We start from the raw sequence: 13,889 nt of genomic DNA, 5'->3' as shown, positions 1-13,889 counted from the left end.
CTCCCCAAGGGTTTGCTCACTGGCTTGATCTAGTTGGCCTAGTTGAGTGCCCTGGCCTCTTGACCCATCCAGTGCTGAAGTAGGTGGCCCCAGTGAGCATAAGGCATGGTTAGAGGGGAGACTGGCATACCGGCCCCCACTCTCTGAATGTGGATGAGGAGGCGGGCAGAAGAACAACTTTAGGATAAAGCTGCCACCAGGGCAAAAAGAGACAGAAAATGTTAGCCAGTTTGAGTGGTCGTTTGTGGGGCAGACTGACGTTTGGGCTTATTGGGCCAACATGACCAATGAACACATGTGGGATTAATTGAAGGGCGGAGAGATAAATGGCTCGGTAAGCTTTACCTTTCTGGTCTCTTGCTCTTTGATGATCGGACCAGCGTGCAGCTGCCTTAGCTTGTTCTCTGCCTCAATTTGCAAGCTACCCTACCTACCTGAGGGACACCTAACTCGTGGACTATGTCGCTGTAGTTTGAGGTTCCTTCAAGACCTGCTTCGCCACGCTACTGGAGTATACATCTCTTGAGCTGGGGACGGTTGGACCCTGTTATCTGGCTGACTCTTGGTGACCTGCCTTGCTGTTTGCTGCCTGTGGCCAGATTGCCTGAATTGCCCTACAGCGGACTCAGCTGTCTGCTTCCTTGACTTGCACCTGGTGGCCTTCAAGACCTGAAGGCCTGCCAGTGTATTAACTGTCTCACAGAAGTGAGTTGCACTGAGCCATTTGTACTACTCTATAGATGAATTAGCTGTTTATTTCTGACGTTATATCTATATAAATATATATAAAATCATGTGTTCTGGTTTTGTTTCTCTAGAGAACCCTGTGTAACATAGGACCCAAATCTGTTGCCTTTTATTTTTGTTTTTGTTTCCCAAGAAAACCCTTTCGGCTTTAGTTGGTGTTAGCGATTCCAACTTTCTGCTTTCCTGGGGGAATTATTTTATCGTTCTTCTCATTCTTTGGGCCGTTTGCTTAGTTCGTGATTTCAGACTTCCTTGGCTTCTAACATTTTCATTTAAATCCACACGTTTCCCTCTGCATCTACTTTGGCCGAATTTCTCAAGATTGAATCTGCGCTGGCCTTGTTGACATTCAATTCTATTGTAGTTTATAAGCTCGCATGGTTTTTCCTTTTGAACCCATGAGTCGACCTCACCTCACGGAGGCTGTTGGAGTGGAAGGTTCATGCCTGCTGTGCCATCGTGGTGGGTAGACCCTCTCAAGATAAAATACCCTATTTTACATGACTTGTTTTTTCAAAGACCCAGTTCATAGAATTAATTTTCAACATAGTATTTTAAAAATTAAGTTTGTGGTGAAAGTTTAGATTAGCGTTGAGTAATGTCCACACACATGGCTCAGTGACATTAGCTACATTTAGCACAATATGTCAAAGGTCTCTTTAATCACATTCTGTTTCTTCCCTTTCCAGGCTTCTAGTTTCCCTGCCCTCTTGACTTCCCCTCTTTGCTTCTGAGTAATTAATTGTTGACTGGTTGGTCGCATAGGCACTATCTTATGAGTCATATCCCTTATTGTGGGCCCCTCTGCTGGCTGCGAACAGGTGGTGCTGTCAGGAGGACCAGCGCTGTTCTAGATTTGTTTATTTATGTCAAGGTACACAACTTAAAAAATAGAATTGAGATTTTTTTAAACTGTTGTAAAATATATGTAACATCAAATCAACTTACTGCTGTCAAGTCCATACTGACTCACAGGGACTCTACAGGACAGCGTAGAGCTGCCCCATCAGTGTTCACGGGGAGAGTCATCTTTCTCCTGCATATAAAGCGCAGTTTTCATCAGCTCAACACCTTTCAGGTGCACAGTTTCATTATGTTAATTACGTTAATGTGCAGCCATCACCCACAATTGTTTCCACATTTCCCATCTCCATACACAAACTTCTTATGCAATGACTCCCTCACCCCACCCCCACCATTCCTTCCATCCCTGGTGATCACTAATAAGCTCCGATATCTCTACACTTGTCTAGTTATGTTATTTCCATATAAATGAGAGCATACACTCAACATTTCACTCAACATGCTGCTTTTTTTTTAATTGTAAATTGAGTGGAGGTTCACATGTCAGGCCTTCAGTTTGTAGTCAACAGTTTAAGCTATTCATCAGCACTCCCAATAGTTTACCCTTCATCGACTCCTGGATTTCTCCTCTCCCTCTTGTGGACTACCATCTCCCATTCCGCCCAAGGCTACCACCAGTCTAGCCTGTCACTCCATCTTTCTCCATTGCCCTCCCACCACCTTGGCAATCTCCAAAGTCTGTTCCCTTTGGTGTAAAAGTCTTTATTTTGCTGTTTTCTTTCTTTCTTTCTTTCTGTGGTCTCATATCCTATGTGTCCTGTGGTTGGTTAATTTCACTCAGGATAATGTTCTTCAGGTCTCCTTGCTGAGGGGCGTTCCTTGGTCTTTGTCAGGGATGCATAGTATTCCATTGTGTGTATGTACGAGTTTCTTTATCCATTCTTATGTTGATGGGAATGCAGGTTGTTTCCATCTTCTTGCTATACGGACAGTGCTGCGATGAACATGGGTGTGCACCTTTCTGTGTTATGACTCAATATTTAAGCATATATGCCCAGCAGAAGTATCGCTGGATCGTATGGCATTTCTCTTCTTAGTTGCTTGAGATAAAGCCAGATCACTTTCCACAGCAGTTGCTCATAATTACAGCTCCATCAGCCTGGGCACTGTACTGAAGTTCTAACCTCTCTGCAGCCTCTTCAGCATTTGTTCTTTGCTGTTTTTTAACCTGACTGTCATTACCAGTGTAAAGTGGCATCTCCTCATTGTTTAGATTTGCGTCTCCCAGGTGGCTAGGGATCAGGAGCACGTCTTCATATGCTTGTTGGCCTTCTGGATGTCTTCGTTGGCGAGCTATCTGTTCATGTCCTTTGCTCACTCTTAGTTGCTGTTCATGGTGTTTGTTTGAAGCTAGCTTACGTGTCGCAAACTAATTTAAGTCCGTTTCAATTTTACCCCCCCTAAGATCAGAGTTTAGGTCTGAGGAGGAAGGGATCTGGAGTTTGTAAGGCTATGACTCCCCACCCCCACTCTCTTCAAATTTTATTCATTTATACTTGTTTCCCTTTTGTTTGTGAGATATTATACAAAGATGCAGAATGCATTAGAAAGTGGATTGTTGAGGTGCAGTTAGGTTAAAATTTAGCACCCTGTCATTCCATCTCTCTTATGATCCATTTAAATTCGTTCTAGTTTTTAATATTTTCTGCTTTCTTTTCAATGGAGGTTTTTATCTGTTTTACTTTGTTACTCTTGTTATTTTTGTTTGTTTGTTTAATGTTTTTTTCTGTATATGAAATCCAAGATAGGAAAATCTATAGAGACAGTAACTGGATTAATGATTCCTTGCAAGTATGCCAGGGGAGATTAGGGGGAAATGGGGAACTAATAACAGTGAGTGCAAGAATAAAGAAAATGTTATAAAACTGCATGTTGTGCTGATTGTACAATTTTTCTTGATGTAAATGAATTATTTAATTGTATGTTATGTGATTGTGTTAGTCCGGGTACACTAGAGAAACAACTTCATAGACACTCATATGCGTACAAGAAAGAACTTTATGTACAGAGAAATTGTGCATTAAGAGAACATCCCAACCCAGTCCAGATCAAGTCCATAAGTCTGATATTAGCCCATATGTCCGATACCAATCTTTAAATTCCTCTTCAGACTAACAAAACACATGCAATGATGCCGAATGCAGGGAGATCACAGGCCAGTGGGTGGGAAGTTTTGTGGATCCAGTGGCACTGTAAGCATTTCAGTGCCGGCAGGGGCCTCCACGTGGCTTCTCCAGCTCAGGGTGCTAGTGTAGTTCCATGTGTCTTATCAGCTGTTATGTCTCCCAGGGTGTAAGCATAGAGAGAGTGTGTCTCCCGCCTCCAAGGAGGAAAAACAGGAGTTCCCAGAATCCTCAGGAGAAGGCTATGCCCACTTAGAGGCCTCATTGGCGCTATCTGATCGATAGGCTAGACTCCCCCCTACACTCTTATTCCTCAAATTGACACCAGATTGTGTAACTACCACAGTGACTTATATACCAATAAACCTGTTGGTGGGAAAAAACTATTGTGACTTTTCTTACTAGTTTAAGTGCGAGATTGAATTTTACAGATAAAATTACATATCGTGTAGACATTCTGTCCCTTAACGCAGGGTTGGAAGAGACTTTCACCCCACAAGTGAGGCTTCTCACCTCCTCAGTAATAATTTTGTTTTATCTGTGATGTTCTTTCATTGGCAGACAGAGCTATGTGATGTTACATACCTGTTGTAATTTGTATCCTTTTCAGCGTAAAATAAGGCTCTTGTATTGTTGAAAGATTTTGCTCTGAATCACTTTGTTGGCGAGATTAACAATGCCATTTCTGTTAGTGTTGTTTTGCCCATGAACTGGTTCCTGTCACTTTGTTTTAGGTGTGTCCCTAATAAGTAACATATGAGTGAAAGTTCTTTGATATGCCATCTAAGAACCCGTGTCTTTAAAAATAGAATTTCATGCACTGGGCAGTGGTACTGAGTCTTTATTCATTTGTTTTGTTTCGTTCATTGGTTCCTCCAAAGTGCGATTTTCAACGAAGGCAGAGGGAGATCGCGTCTCTCCTCCTCGGAGGAGCTCCTTCCCTCTTTAGTTTGAGACAAAAGATAACGGACTTTTTAGAAGGTTGCTCCAGTCTTTAATAGTTTCTTTATTTTGATTGAGGTTTTTCTGTTTTGTTTGTTGTTGTTTTTGCTTGTTTCTTGTTGTATGATTTTCGGTATATGAAATTCAGGATAGATAAATCTTTTAGAGACGGACCTGGCAGCAGAGGTTGGGAGAAACGAGGAGCTGACAGCCACGAGTATGCGAATGAAGAAAATGTTCTAACATCGATGGTGGTGATGATTGTACAACTCTTCTTAATAGGATTAAGCTATTAAATTGTATGCTATGTGAATTACATGCCAATAAAACGATATATGTTTAAGATAATGGCATTTTCCCACACACTTTTTGAAGCCCTGTGTGTGTGTGTGTGTGTGTGTGTGTGTGTGTGAATTTTGTTATTGTGGGACAGACACATATAAACTCACTGCCATTGAGTCAGTCCCAATTGAGCTACCCTACAGGATGGGAGAGAGCTGTCCCTGTGGGTTTCTGAACTTGTGAACCTGTGCAGGACCAGAGAGCTTCATATTTCTCTCCTGGAGCCGCTGCGGGCTTTGTGCTATTGACCTGGCCGTCAGCACTCCCTTGCACAACCCACAGCAGCTCCTTAGATGTGTACACACTGCAGGAGACTGATATCTCTCTTTCTGCCTGTCTTTCCCCCTAGAGGAAATCTGATCTAGGGGTAATTAGTCCCCTGATCATTTTACTATAGCATGGATGCCCATGACAAGGTGATTCGCTTGTCTTTGAACTTCACCCAGTATGTATCCGTTTGTGCAGGATCTCTGTCACTCGACATCATGTTCATGAGATTCACCACATAGCTACGTGTAGCAGTAGGTCAGGGGTTGGGCGGGAGATAGGTTTCTGTTCCTACTGATTTATGAAATCCAGGCCTATGAGGCCCTGAGGGCAATCACTTTCCTCTTAGAACGCCACCCTACCAAGCCAAATACACACCCAACCCCACTCTACCAAACCCACTGGGATGCAGGAAAGCCGACCCTCCCTCCGCAGGCACACACTAGCCATGCCCCTCTTAGTGCATAAGTTTCCACATCTCCCAAGGGGCTGTCAGGAGCACACGGAGGGTGCTTCAGGGATCAGGTGCTGACACAGGCCAGGCACATGGCGCTGTCCAAGGCCAACTCAGAATTGGGTACAGGGGCATTGTCAAGGACTAAGGTAGGGCATTGAGGTGCTGCTGAGGGCTGGACCCAAGGGGCACTGTCATAGGGCAGATGCAGGTCACAAGGTCCAAGCTGAGCACTAGGAGCACTATCAGGGAGGTGTCCAGCAGCAGCACCACCTCATGGACCCAACAGGGCCTTACCATGGCCTTACTGCCTCCTCAGCATTCTGCTGCCCACAGGGGGCAGAGGGCCACTCCCTGCCTCGACTGAACAAACCATGGGTTCTAGAATCTTTGCACTGCTGAGATTCCTACCTGTCCCCGCCCCACCCCCTCCCCACTCTCCCCAGCCCCATTATGAGGATGAGTTAAGGGCTGGGCACCAGCTTGCAATGTCAATTGGGTCTGGGTGCGAGGAGGGCCCTCTTTCATCTGCCTATTCTGCCAGTTATGGGAGCCTTCATGGAGGTAGAGCTTAGGGAGGTGGGGGAGAGGAAGAAGGGTCTCCCGTCTGGAGGCCTATGTCCGTATCCCCATGCCTGAAGTGCTCCAGTGCCCAGATCCTGGTGGGCATGTCCTCACCAGAGTGTGTGAGGCAAAGGGGTGGTTACAACTTGCGGGCAGCCACGAGCTCATCAGGGAGGAGCCTCGTTCAGGATGGGAGACAGACTGGTATCCATGGAATGGATGGGCTGGCATGGGCGGGCAATCTTAGGAGCACCACGTGTGGATTGAGGATGGGGGTGAGGTGAAGTGTGACTGACTGTGCGTCCTGTGTGGTGGTCGGTTCAGCTGACTTGATGTCTTAAAAGCCGAGTGTGTGGGCCTTAGCAGTAGCCATATTTCAGTGTCGGAAACCCAGGCCCAGAAAGGTCACACAGCTTATCAATGATGAACTCAACACCAGACTTCCATAGATTCTTGGTGGGTGAAGAGTTTGGGTCCCCAAGCAACAGAGGGTCTCTAGTCTCCCACCCTAACTGACCACCACACATAATCTTGTGGTGGCAGTTGTAGCTTGTGTCACGTACTGCCCACCGAGCCCCAACTTCCCCTTCTGCTGCTTGTCACGACAACATGCCAGGGGGGCGTGGCTGGGAGTGGGGATGTGTTCCCAACTCAGGGACTTTGCCCTCTCCCGTCAACGTGTGGCTGTTGCTCTCAGAACAGCGCATCAGCGAGTGAATGGATGCGTGGAGGCTGGGATGGTCTCTCCTGAAGAGCTGGATGAGGCTCCACTGCCCTGCAGCATTGGTGGTCTTTTAGGGTGGCATCCTGGCGTGCTGCTCCGTGGGGCGGGCTGAGCATGTTGTTGGTGCCTGTCATGACGTGGAGTCGGGCGTTGACGTGTGCCTGGACAGCTCCCAGCTCCAATTCTGGGCCTCCAAGGAGCAGGTGGAGTTGGCCCGAGGGCAAATCCATCTGAGCCACGGAGTGTCTGTCTCTGTGGAGGGCGACACTGTGCCGGCGCCGAGCACCAGGTAGTTGATCCCACTGGTCCGCGTGGGTCACCTGATCTCTTGCTTGTTGTCCTCGCCATGGACACACCCAGGCACCCTCAGCACCGGAATGAGACAGAGACTCCGTGCCAGAGCAGCTGGTGATGGTGTGAACCTGGGCCTGGTGTCCCCTCTGTGAGGAGGCCCAGGGTCCCCCCCCAACAGTGTATAAGACTAGTGTGACCAGGACAGGGGGCTCTAGTCGAAAACCCTTTTCTTTCTCTCCAATCTTGTCCCAGCTGCTCTCTCGCTTTCCTGCCCATGATGGCGGCCATTTATTGAGGCCAGTCCTGTTTCAAATCTCATCGCCCATCCGGTTGAGTGCAGTCTCCTCCCCTCGTGCACTCCGCCCCCATGGACGCTCCCTGAAAGGCGGGGCTGTGCAGGGGCAGGGAGGGGGTGGATCGACATGCATGATGACTCCTTGCCTGTGTAGCGCAGAGACTGTGGTCTTTGTGAAACCGGCCCTGGGCGGAGCAGAGAGGCCTTCACCACTGCCCACCTCCTCAGACTGCTCTGCTCACGGAGTCCTGCCACTCCCCCCACTAGCTGCTTGTATAAGCGGGGGCTGGGGTCAGTGCTTGGTGATGCCTCACCTCTTCACAAACCCGAGATGGGTGTTGTATACAGGTATCTCTCAATAGGTCTCTGACTGTCCTTCCCCACATGTGCACATGGCAGTGGTCACTTGTCGTAACCAGCTGGAAGGGGACTGTGCCCTGACAGTCGACTGTGTGCAGTGTCTGAGGATTGACCATGAGGGTCTGGGCGGGGCTAGCACAGCCCCCCCTCTTCTCTTTTCTCAGTGCCCGTGTTCGGGGTCTGCGGTCAGACCAGCATCTCCTGCAGGGTGGTGAAGGGGAAGGTAGTGGAGGAAGGCAAGTGGCCGTGGCAAGTGAGCATCCTCTTCCTGGGCATGTATGTCTGCAGCGGCTCCCTCTTTCATGAGCAATGGGTCCTGACAGCCGCTCACTGCTTAGAAAGGTCAGTCCACTGGGCCGGAGGGACCTGGGCCTGCTGTGCGGGGAGGGGAGGTGGGGTGGAGGGAGTTGGGGAGGGAGGATTGGGGGGATTGGTGACTTCGACACTCTGGGAGTGGGGTCTTGGCTGGGTATCCCTGTGTATCTGCAACCGTGTCCAGCCGCCCAGCCAGCCTGCTAACAGTCTGGCCTCGCGTTCATGACCCTGCAGATCCAAGAACGAAAGTGACTACTTGGTGAAAGTGGGAACCCAGCACTTCTCTGAGAATGGCACTCAGTGCCTGGTCACTCACATCGTGATCCACCGGGGCTTCGACAATCTCGCCTCCCAGGACATTGCCCTCCTGAAGCTGCAGACGCCCGTGGTTTGGTCCCGCCATCTCCAGCCCGTCTGCCTCCCCAGTGCCAACTACAAGCCACCCTCTGGCTCCTTGTGCTGGGTCATTGCGTGGGGAAAGGTGGGGAAGCAAGGTGAGTGGAGGCAGGTGGAGGGCCCCAGGACCTCTGCCCCCTCACAGCACAGCTCCTCCACCCACCCCTGGCCCGTCCATCCGCATAGTGTCTCCCTTGCCTCGCACGGCTCCGACCTTTGTGGCTGTGCAAACACACACCGTGGGCAAGATGCCCGTGGCCCGCACGGGCCTCGGGTCCCAAAGTTAAACCTGGTGCCAACCCCCAGCAAGGACCGACTCCTCGGTTATTGCCGGGTCTCTGTCTGCAGCTGGCACAAAGGCCACGCTCTCAGGAAGCACTGTGCCCACTGGTCTCTCAAGGCACGCATCATTCCTGGGGCACTGGCCCCTCTGGGTGCCGCCCTGGGGCTCTGCCTTTCCGTGGGTGCCACACAGCATGTCACTTTGGGATCTTGCCCCTGGTTGGGTGGCCATGAAATAGTGCTTAGCTTTTCACCCCACCCTCATAGAGGCTGAAATGGGGGCGACATCCCTCCTTGTTCCCATTCATTCGGTGCCCGACTGCCTGAGAGATCTCCGCTTCGTTTCTCTAGTGAGCTGGAGCTTTTACAGAGTCGGGATGTGGGGAGAGGCGTTTATGAATTACCGTCGGAGGAAACGGCCCTGCCTCCCACATCAGCAAAACCGGCCCATCTCAAGAAGCAGGTGGCCTGTAGAGTTGGTGTGGGGATGGCAGGCAGGTGTCTCTCTCCTCAGGGACCACAGCGTTGTCCTCAGAGACCCAGATGCCCAGCCTCTACAATCTTCACGAGGTGTCGGTCAGGATCTTACCCAACTACATGTGCAATCAGAAATACCGATTCCTCGTCAAGAGGAGCCAGCAGCAATTCATCGGGAACGACATGCTGTGTGGCAGCTTGGAGCGGGGTGTGAAATACTGTCAGGTGCGGAGTGTGGGGACCAGGGTGGGGAGGGATTGGGGGGCGGCATGTCTTCCTTGTCGAATAACATTGGGGCTCCTTCCTCTAGATCTCAGTTTCCCCACTCAGTGAACCGGGAGTGAGAATGCCCCGAGGGCGTTCACAGTGATGACTCCTCAGGTCATCTGAAAACGTCTGCACAGCTGCCCACAACTGGCTGGGGGTCAAACAGCAGGCAAATAACTCAAACTCACTGCCGGTCGCCGTTTCTGCCTTCGAGTCACCTGGTGGGACAGGGCAGAACTGCCCCCGGGGCTTGCTGAGATGGCCACTCTCTCCACAGAGTAGCAAGCCGCATCGTTCTTGTGTCTGCCCCCCTCAGAGCGGCTGGTGGTTTCAAACTGCCCACCTGCCGACCTGGTGGTGAGCAGCCCACCTTGTAGGCCAGACGCCCACCAGGGCTCCTCCCGCGGGCCCAGCAGAGGCAGCTTTGCGTAAGCAGCATCATTCTGTAAACCCACGCCGGCCTCTTGCATCTTCCATTCAATGCTGTGCATTGTAGATTCCTCCTTATGGGTGCATGCAGCTCAAAGTCCTTCATTCACAATGCAGAGCATTATCCCTTGTGAATATACCACAGTCTATCTGGTCTCTTGCTTATAAACAGTCAGATCTTTTTTTTGTATCATAATTCCTGCTGCTTTGCATCTTCACACACACGTCTTCCTGTGTGTAGCTGTCGGGGTGTCTCAGTAGGGTGTATCCTCAGGCAATGGTGGGTCAGGGGCTGGGCATACCTCCATCTTCAGTACAACCAAGTGCCACCAAGTCGATGGCAAATTGGCACACCAGGCAACCCCATGTGTGTCAGAGAGGAACTGTGCTCCATAGAGTTTTATACATACGTACATACATATACACATACATACACACACTCATATTTTGTAATGTTTTATTGTGGTTTTGGGGGAGGTTTACACAGTCGGTTATGTTCTCAATGAACAGTGACTACACAAATCGCCCAGAGACACTGGTTCATTTTCCTAGTGGGTCCTGAATTCCCTTCTGGCTATTTCGCTTCCAGTGATATGGTTTCCCTCCCCCCTTATTCTTTCCTTTTTGTTTTAGAGTGATTTTTTTATCATGTTGGTCTAATCTACCCCCACCCCCAAAACAAACCCTAACTGCCTTCAAGTCTATTGCAACTCATAAGGCCCCTCCGGGTCAGGGTAGAATTGCACCCGGTGTGTTTCTGTTAACAGGAGTAGAAAGCCGTCTTTCTCCCTTGGAGCTGCTGGTGGTTTTGAACTGCAGCCCAATGCATAACCAATATGTACTCATTGGTAATATTCTTTATTTTACGAGCCAACCTGGTATTTAGCTAAAAAGTAATTGTTTATTACTCGGGCTGGGGTGGGGATAGTGTGGGGTCACAGTTTATAGAATATCTTGGGGAGATTGTCCCGGGAATCCTCTAGTCTCAACTGGTCTAGTAGTATGGACTTTTTAGAATTTAAGCTCTGTTCCTCATTTGTTCTCCTCATCTCTCAAGATCCACCTACTGTGGGCCTGATCAGGATGGTGTCAGTGCAGCCGGACAGCATCCAGGTCTCCTGGTCTCAGGGCCAGATGAAGCTGCAGGTCTATAGGCTGTTAGTCCTGTACGCTAGTTCATTAACACTGAGTCTTTGGTCCCTTCTTTCCCTGTTGCTCCTGATGAGAAGAGACAGATGTGTGTGTCTTAAGCAGATGCTTGCAAGCTTTTAAGGCCCCAGACAGGACCCATCAAGCTAAGCTACAGAACACAAATGTAAATTTTATTATGCCCATGACTGAGTGGTCCCACAGCTCCAATCTCAGAAAGCCAACCCTATGATAAACAGATTTCATTTTACTTGAATCCAGGACTTCTTATGCTCACGAAACAGCATAGAAGAGATCACATGATGTATTGCATTGGGCAAATCTGCGGAACAAGATCTCTTGAAAGTATTGAGAAGCAAAGATGTCAATTTGATACATCACCTGGCCATGTGATTTTCAATGGCCTCAGAGGCATTTGAACGCTGGATAATGAATCACGAAGATTTCGGGAGAGTGGATGTCTTGTAATTATGGTGTTGGTGACGAATATTGAAAGTACCATAGCCTGCCAACAGATCAAACAAATGGGTCTTGGGAGAATTACAGCCGGAATGCTCCTTAGAAGTAGCATGGCGAGCCTTCATCTCATGGACCTGGAATGTGGCGTCGGGGGAAACCCGTCCCTAGAGAAGGACATCAGGCTTGGTAAAGCAGAGGGTCAGCAAAAGAGAGGGAGACCATCAAGAAGATGGGTCGGCACCGTCAGTGGCTGCAGCAGTGGCTCAGACACAGCACTACTGTGGCAATGGCACAGGACCAGGCAGTGCTTTGTGCTGGGGGTGTCTACAAGCTGAGGCCAACTCAGTGGCACCTAACGACAGCCCCGTGTCTGTCCGCCTCTCTCATCTTCCCCTATTGAATGCGGTGCTCTTCCATTGACTCCATGCCAAAGCAGCAGTTTGGGCTTCCGTGAAAGACTCAAATTGTGGTCCTTTGAAGTGTTCTCCAAGTTTGGGGGACAAAAATAAGTTTGAAGGGGCAAGATCAGGGTTGTAGGAGGGGTTGTAAGGGTTCTCAGCAAGATTGTTGTAGCACAGCCTTGTTACCTTCTAAGATTGAGTGGGTGAATTGTCTTCATGGATAAATAAATCTACCAAGATTACCGCCCCCCCCCCCCCCCCCCCCCCCGGGGATCCCCGGGAACAGTCATCCTAATCTTCAAAGCCAACCTTTCTGCCTTGAATTGAACTGACCTAGCAGTTCCACTCGGAAGCCACTGTTTTTGATTGGGCCTTTATTTTGAAGGCACCCTCATGCGGGGCTGAGAACTGAACTACTAAGGGAACTTGCCTGCAGCCAACCACTGGCCGCAGACTCATTTAGACGTTGCGTTTGGAGTAAACCAGCGCATGTATGAACCGGAACCCAAGTAGCAATGCTTTTGGACTTACCCTCTGTCTACAAAGCTCTCGAAAAATTGCTCTGATGAGAGGAATGAGCAGGAGCATTGTTGCGGTGAAGATGGGCTTTCTGGTGACGTTCTGCTCGGCGTTTTTCTGTTAAGGTTTTGACTAACTTTCTCAAAGCACTGTCAGAATACGCAGATGGTCTCATTCTTTGGCCCCCCAGAAAATCAACAGCAAAATGCCTTAAGGGTACCAAGAAATCTATTACCATTACCCTTGCACTTGACTGGATCACTCTCACCTCTTGGTAGCCGGTGCTTTGTCTTCAGGACCGTACTGGTAAAGTCATTTTGTTTCCTGCTACAATACTTCCAAATCCCACTTCAGAATCTTAATATCTATCACTTGTTTAAATTTTCCACTGAAACTTCCACTCTTACGTGCAGCTGAATTGAGTGCAACAATTTGGGCATCTATCGAGCATAAAGTTTGCTCAGCTTTAATTTTTCAGTCAGTGAGGTAGTTACATAATCTGGTGTCGATTTGAGGATTAAGAGTGCAGGGGTGGAGTCTAGCCTGCCAATCAGGACATAGCCAATGAGGCCTCTATGTGGGCATGGCCTTCTCCTGAGGATTCTGGGAACTCCTGGTCTTTCCTCCTTGGAGGCAGGAGATGCACTCTCTCTGCTCACTCCCCGCAAGACATCCTTGAGAAGACACATGGAGAGAGGCTGATGACAGTCAAAGTCTCATAGCTAAAGGAACCATGTGAGACCCCTGCCAGCGCTGAGATGCTTACAACACTGGATCTACAAGACTTCCCACCCACTGGCCTGTGATCTTTCTGCATTCGGTGTCATTGCATGTGTTTTGTGAGTCTGAAAAGGACTTTATCAATTGGTATCAGACATATGGGCTAATATCAGACTTAAGGACTTGATCTTGCCTGGGTTGGGATGTTTTCTCAATATTCAACTGCTCTTGTATATGAAGCTCATTCTTATACACGTATGAGTGTCTGTGAATTTGTATATCTAGTCAACCCAGGCTAACACAGTCAGGACTGTGTAAATTGAGCTAACTGAGATGTGTATGGTGTTGGCTATTATTTCTCCTGTTAATCATCACTCCTCTTCGATTAGAGCACAAATAGGAATAATTCAGAACTGGTGTGAACAGTTAGCTGCTTTAAACTTTATCCTTGACATTGTCTGGTCCCTTCTTAAAACAAGACCTCTGTTTTCAAACTGCT

At 48.8% G+C, this 13,889-nt stretch overlaps 1 protein-coding gene across 1 annotated transcript in view; it reads left to right on the top strand.

Moving 5' to 3' along the window:
* The window catches only part of PRSS46P (serine protease 46), a 41,255-nt gene that overhangs the window by 6,277 nt on the left and 21,089 nt on the right, over nucleotides 1-13,889 (top strand). The window contains exons 2-4 of the mRNA XM_045297653.1: nucleotides 8,141-8,318; nucleotides 8,526-8,785; nucleotides 9,484-9,671. Coding sequence (XP_045153588.1) covers nucleotides 8,251-8,318; nucleotides 8,526-8,785; nucleotides 9,484-9,671 — 516 coding nt within the window. The 5' untranslated portion in view covers nucleotides 8,141-8,250. The remainder of the gene's footprint in view (nucleotides 1-8,140; nucleotides 8,319-8,525; nucleotides 8,786-9,483; nucleotides 9,672-13,889) is intronic.

Source organism: Echinops telfairi, unplaced genomic scaffold (genome assembly GCF_000313985.2).
Source record: "Echinops telfairi isolate 266 unplaced genomic scaffold, ASM31398v2 ScPeMD7_7420;HRSCAF=8458, whole genome shotgun sequence".
NCBI classification, from domain to species: Eukaryota; Metazoa; Chordata; class Mammalia; order Afrosoricida; family Tenrecidae; genus Echinops; species Echinops telfairi.
This window is presented reverse-complemented; position numbering and strand designations above follow the sequence as displayed.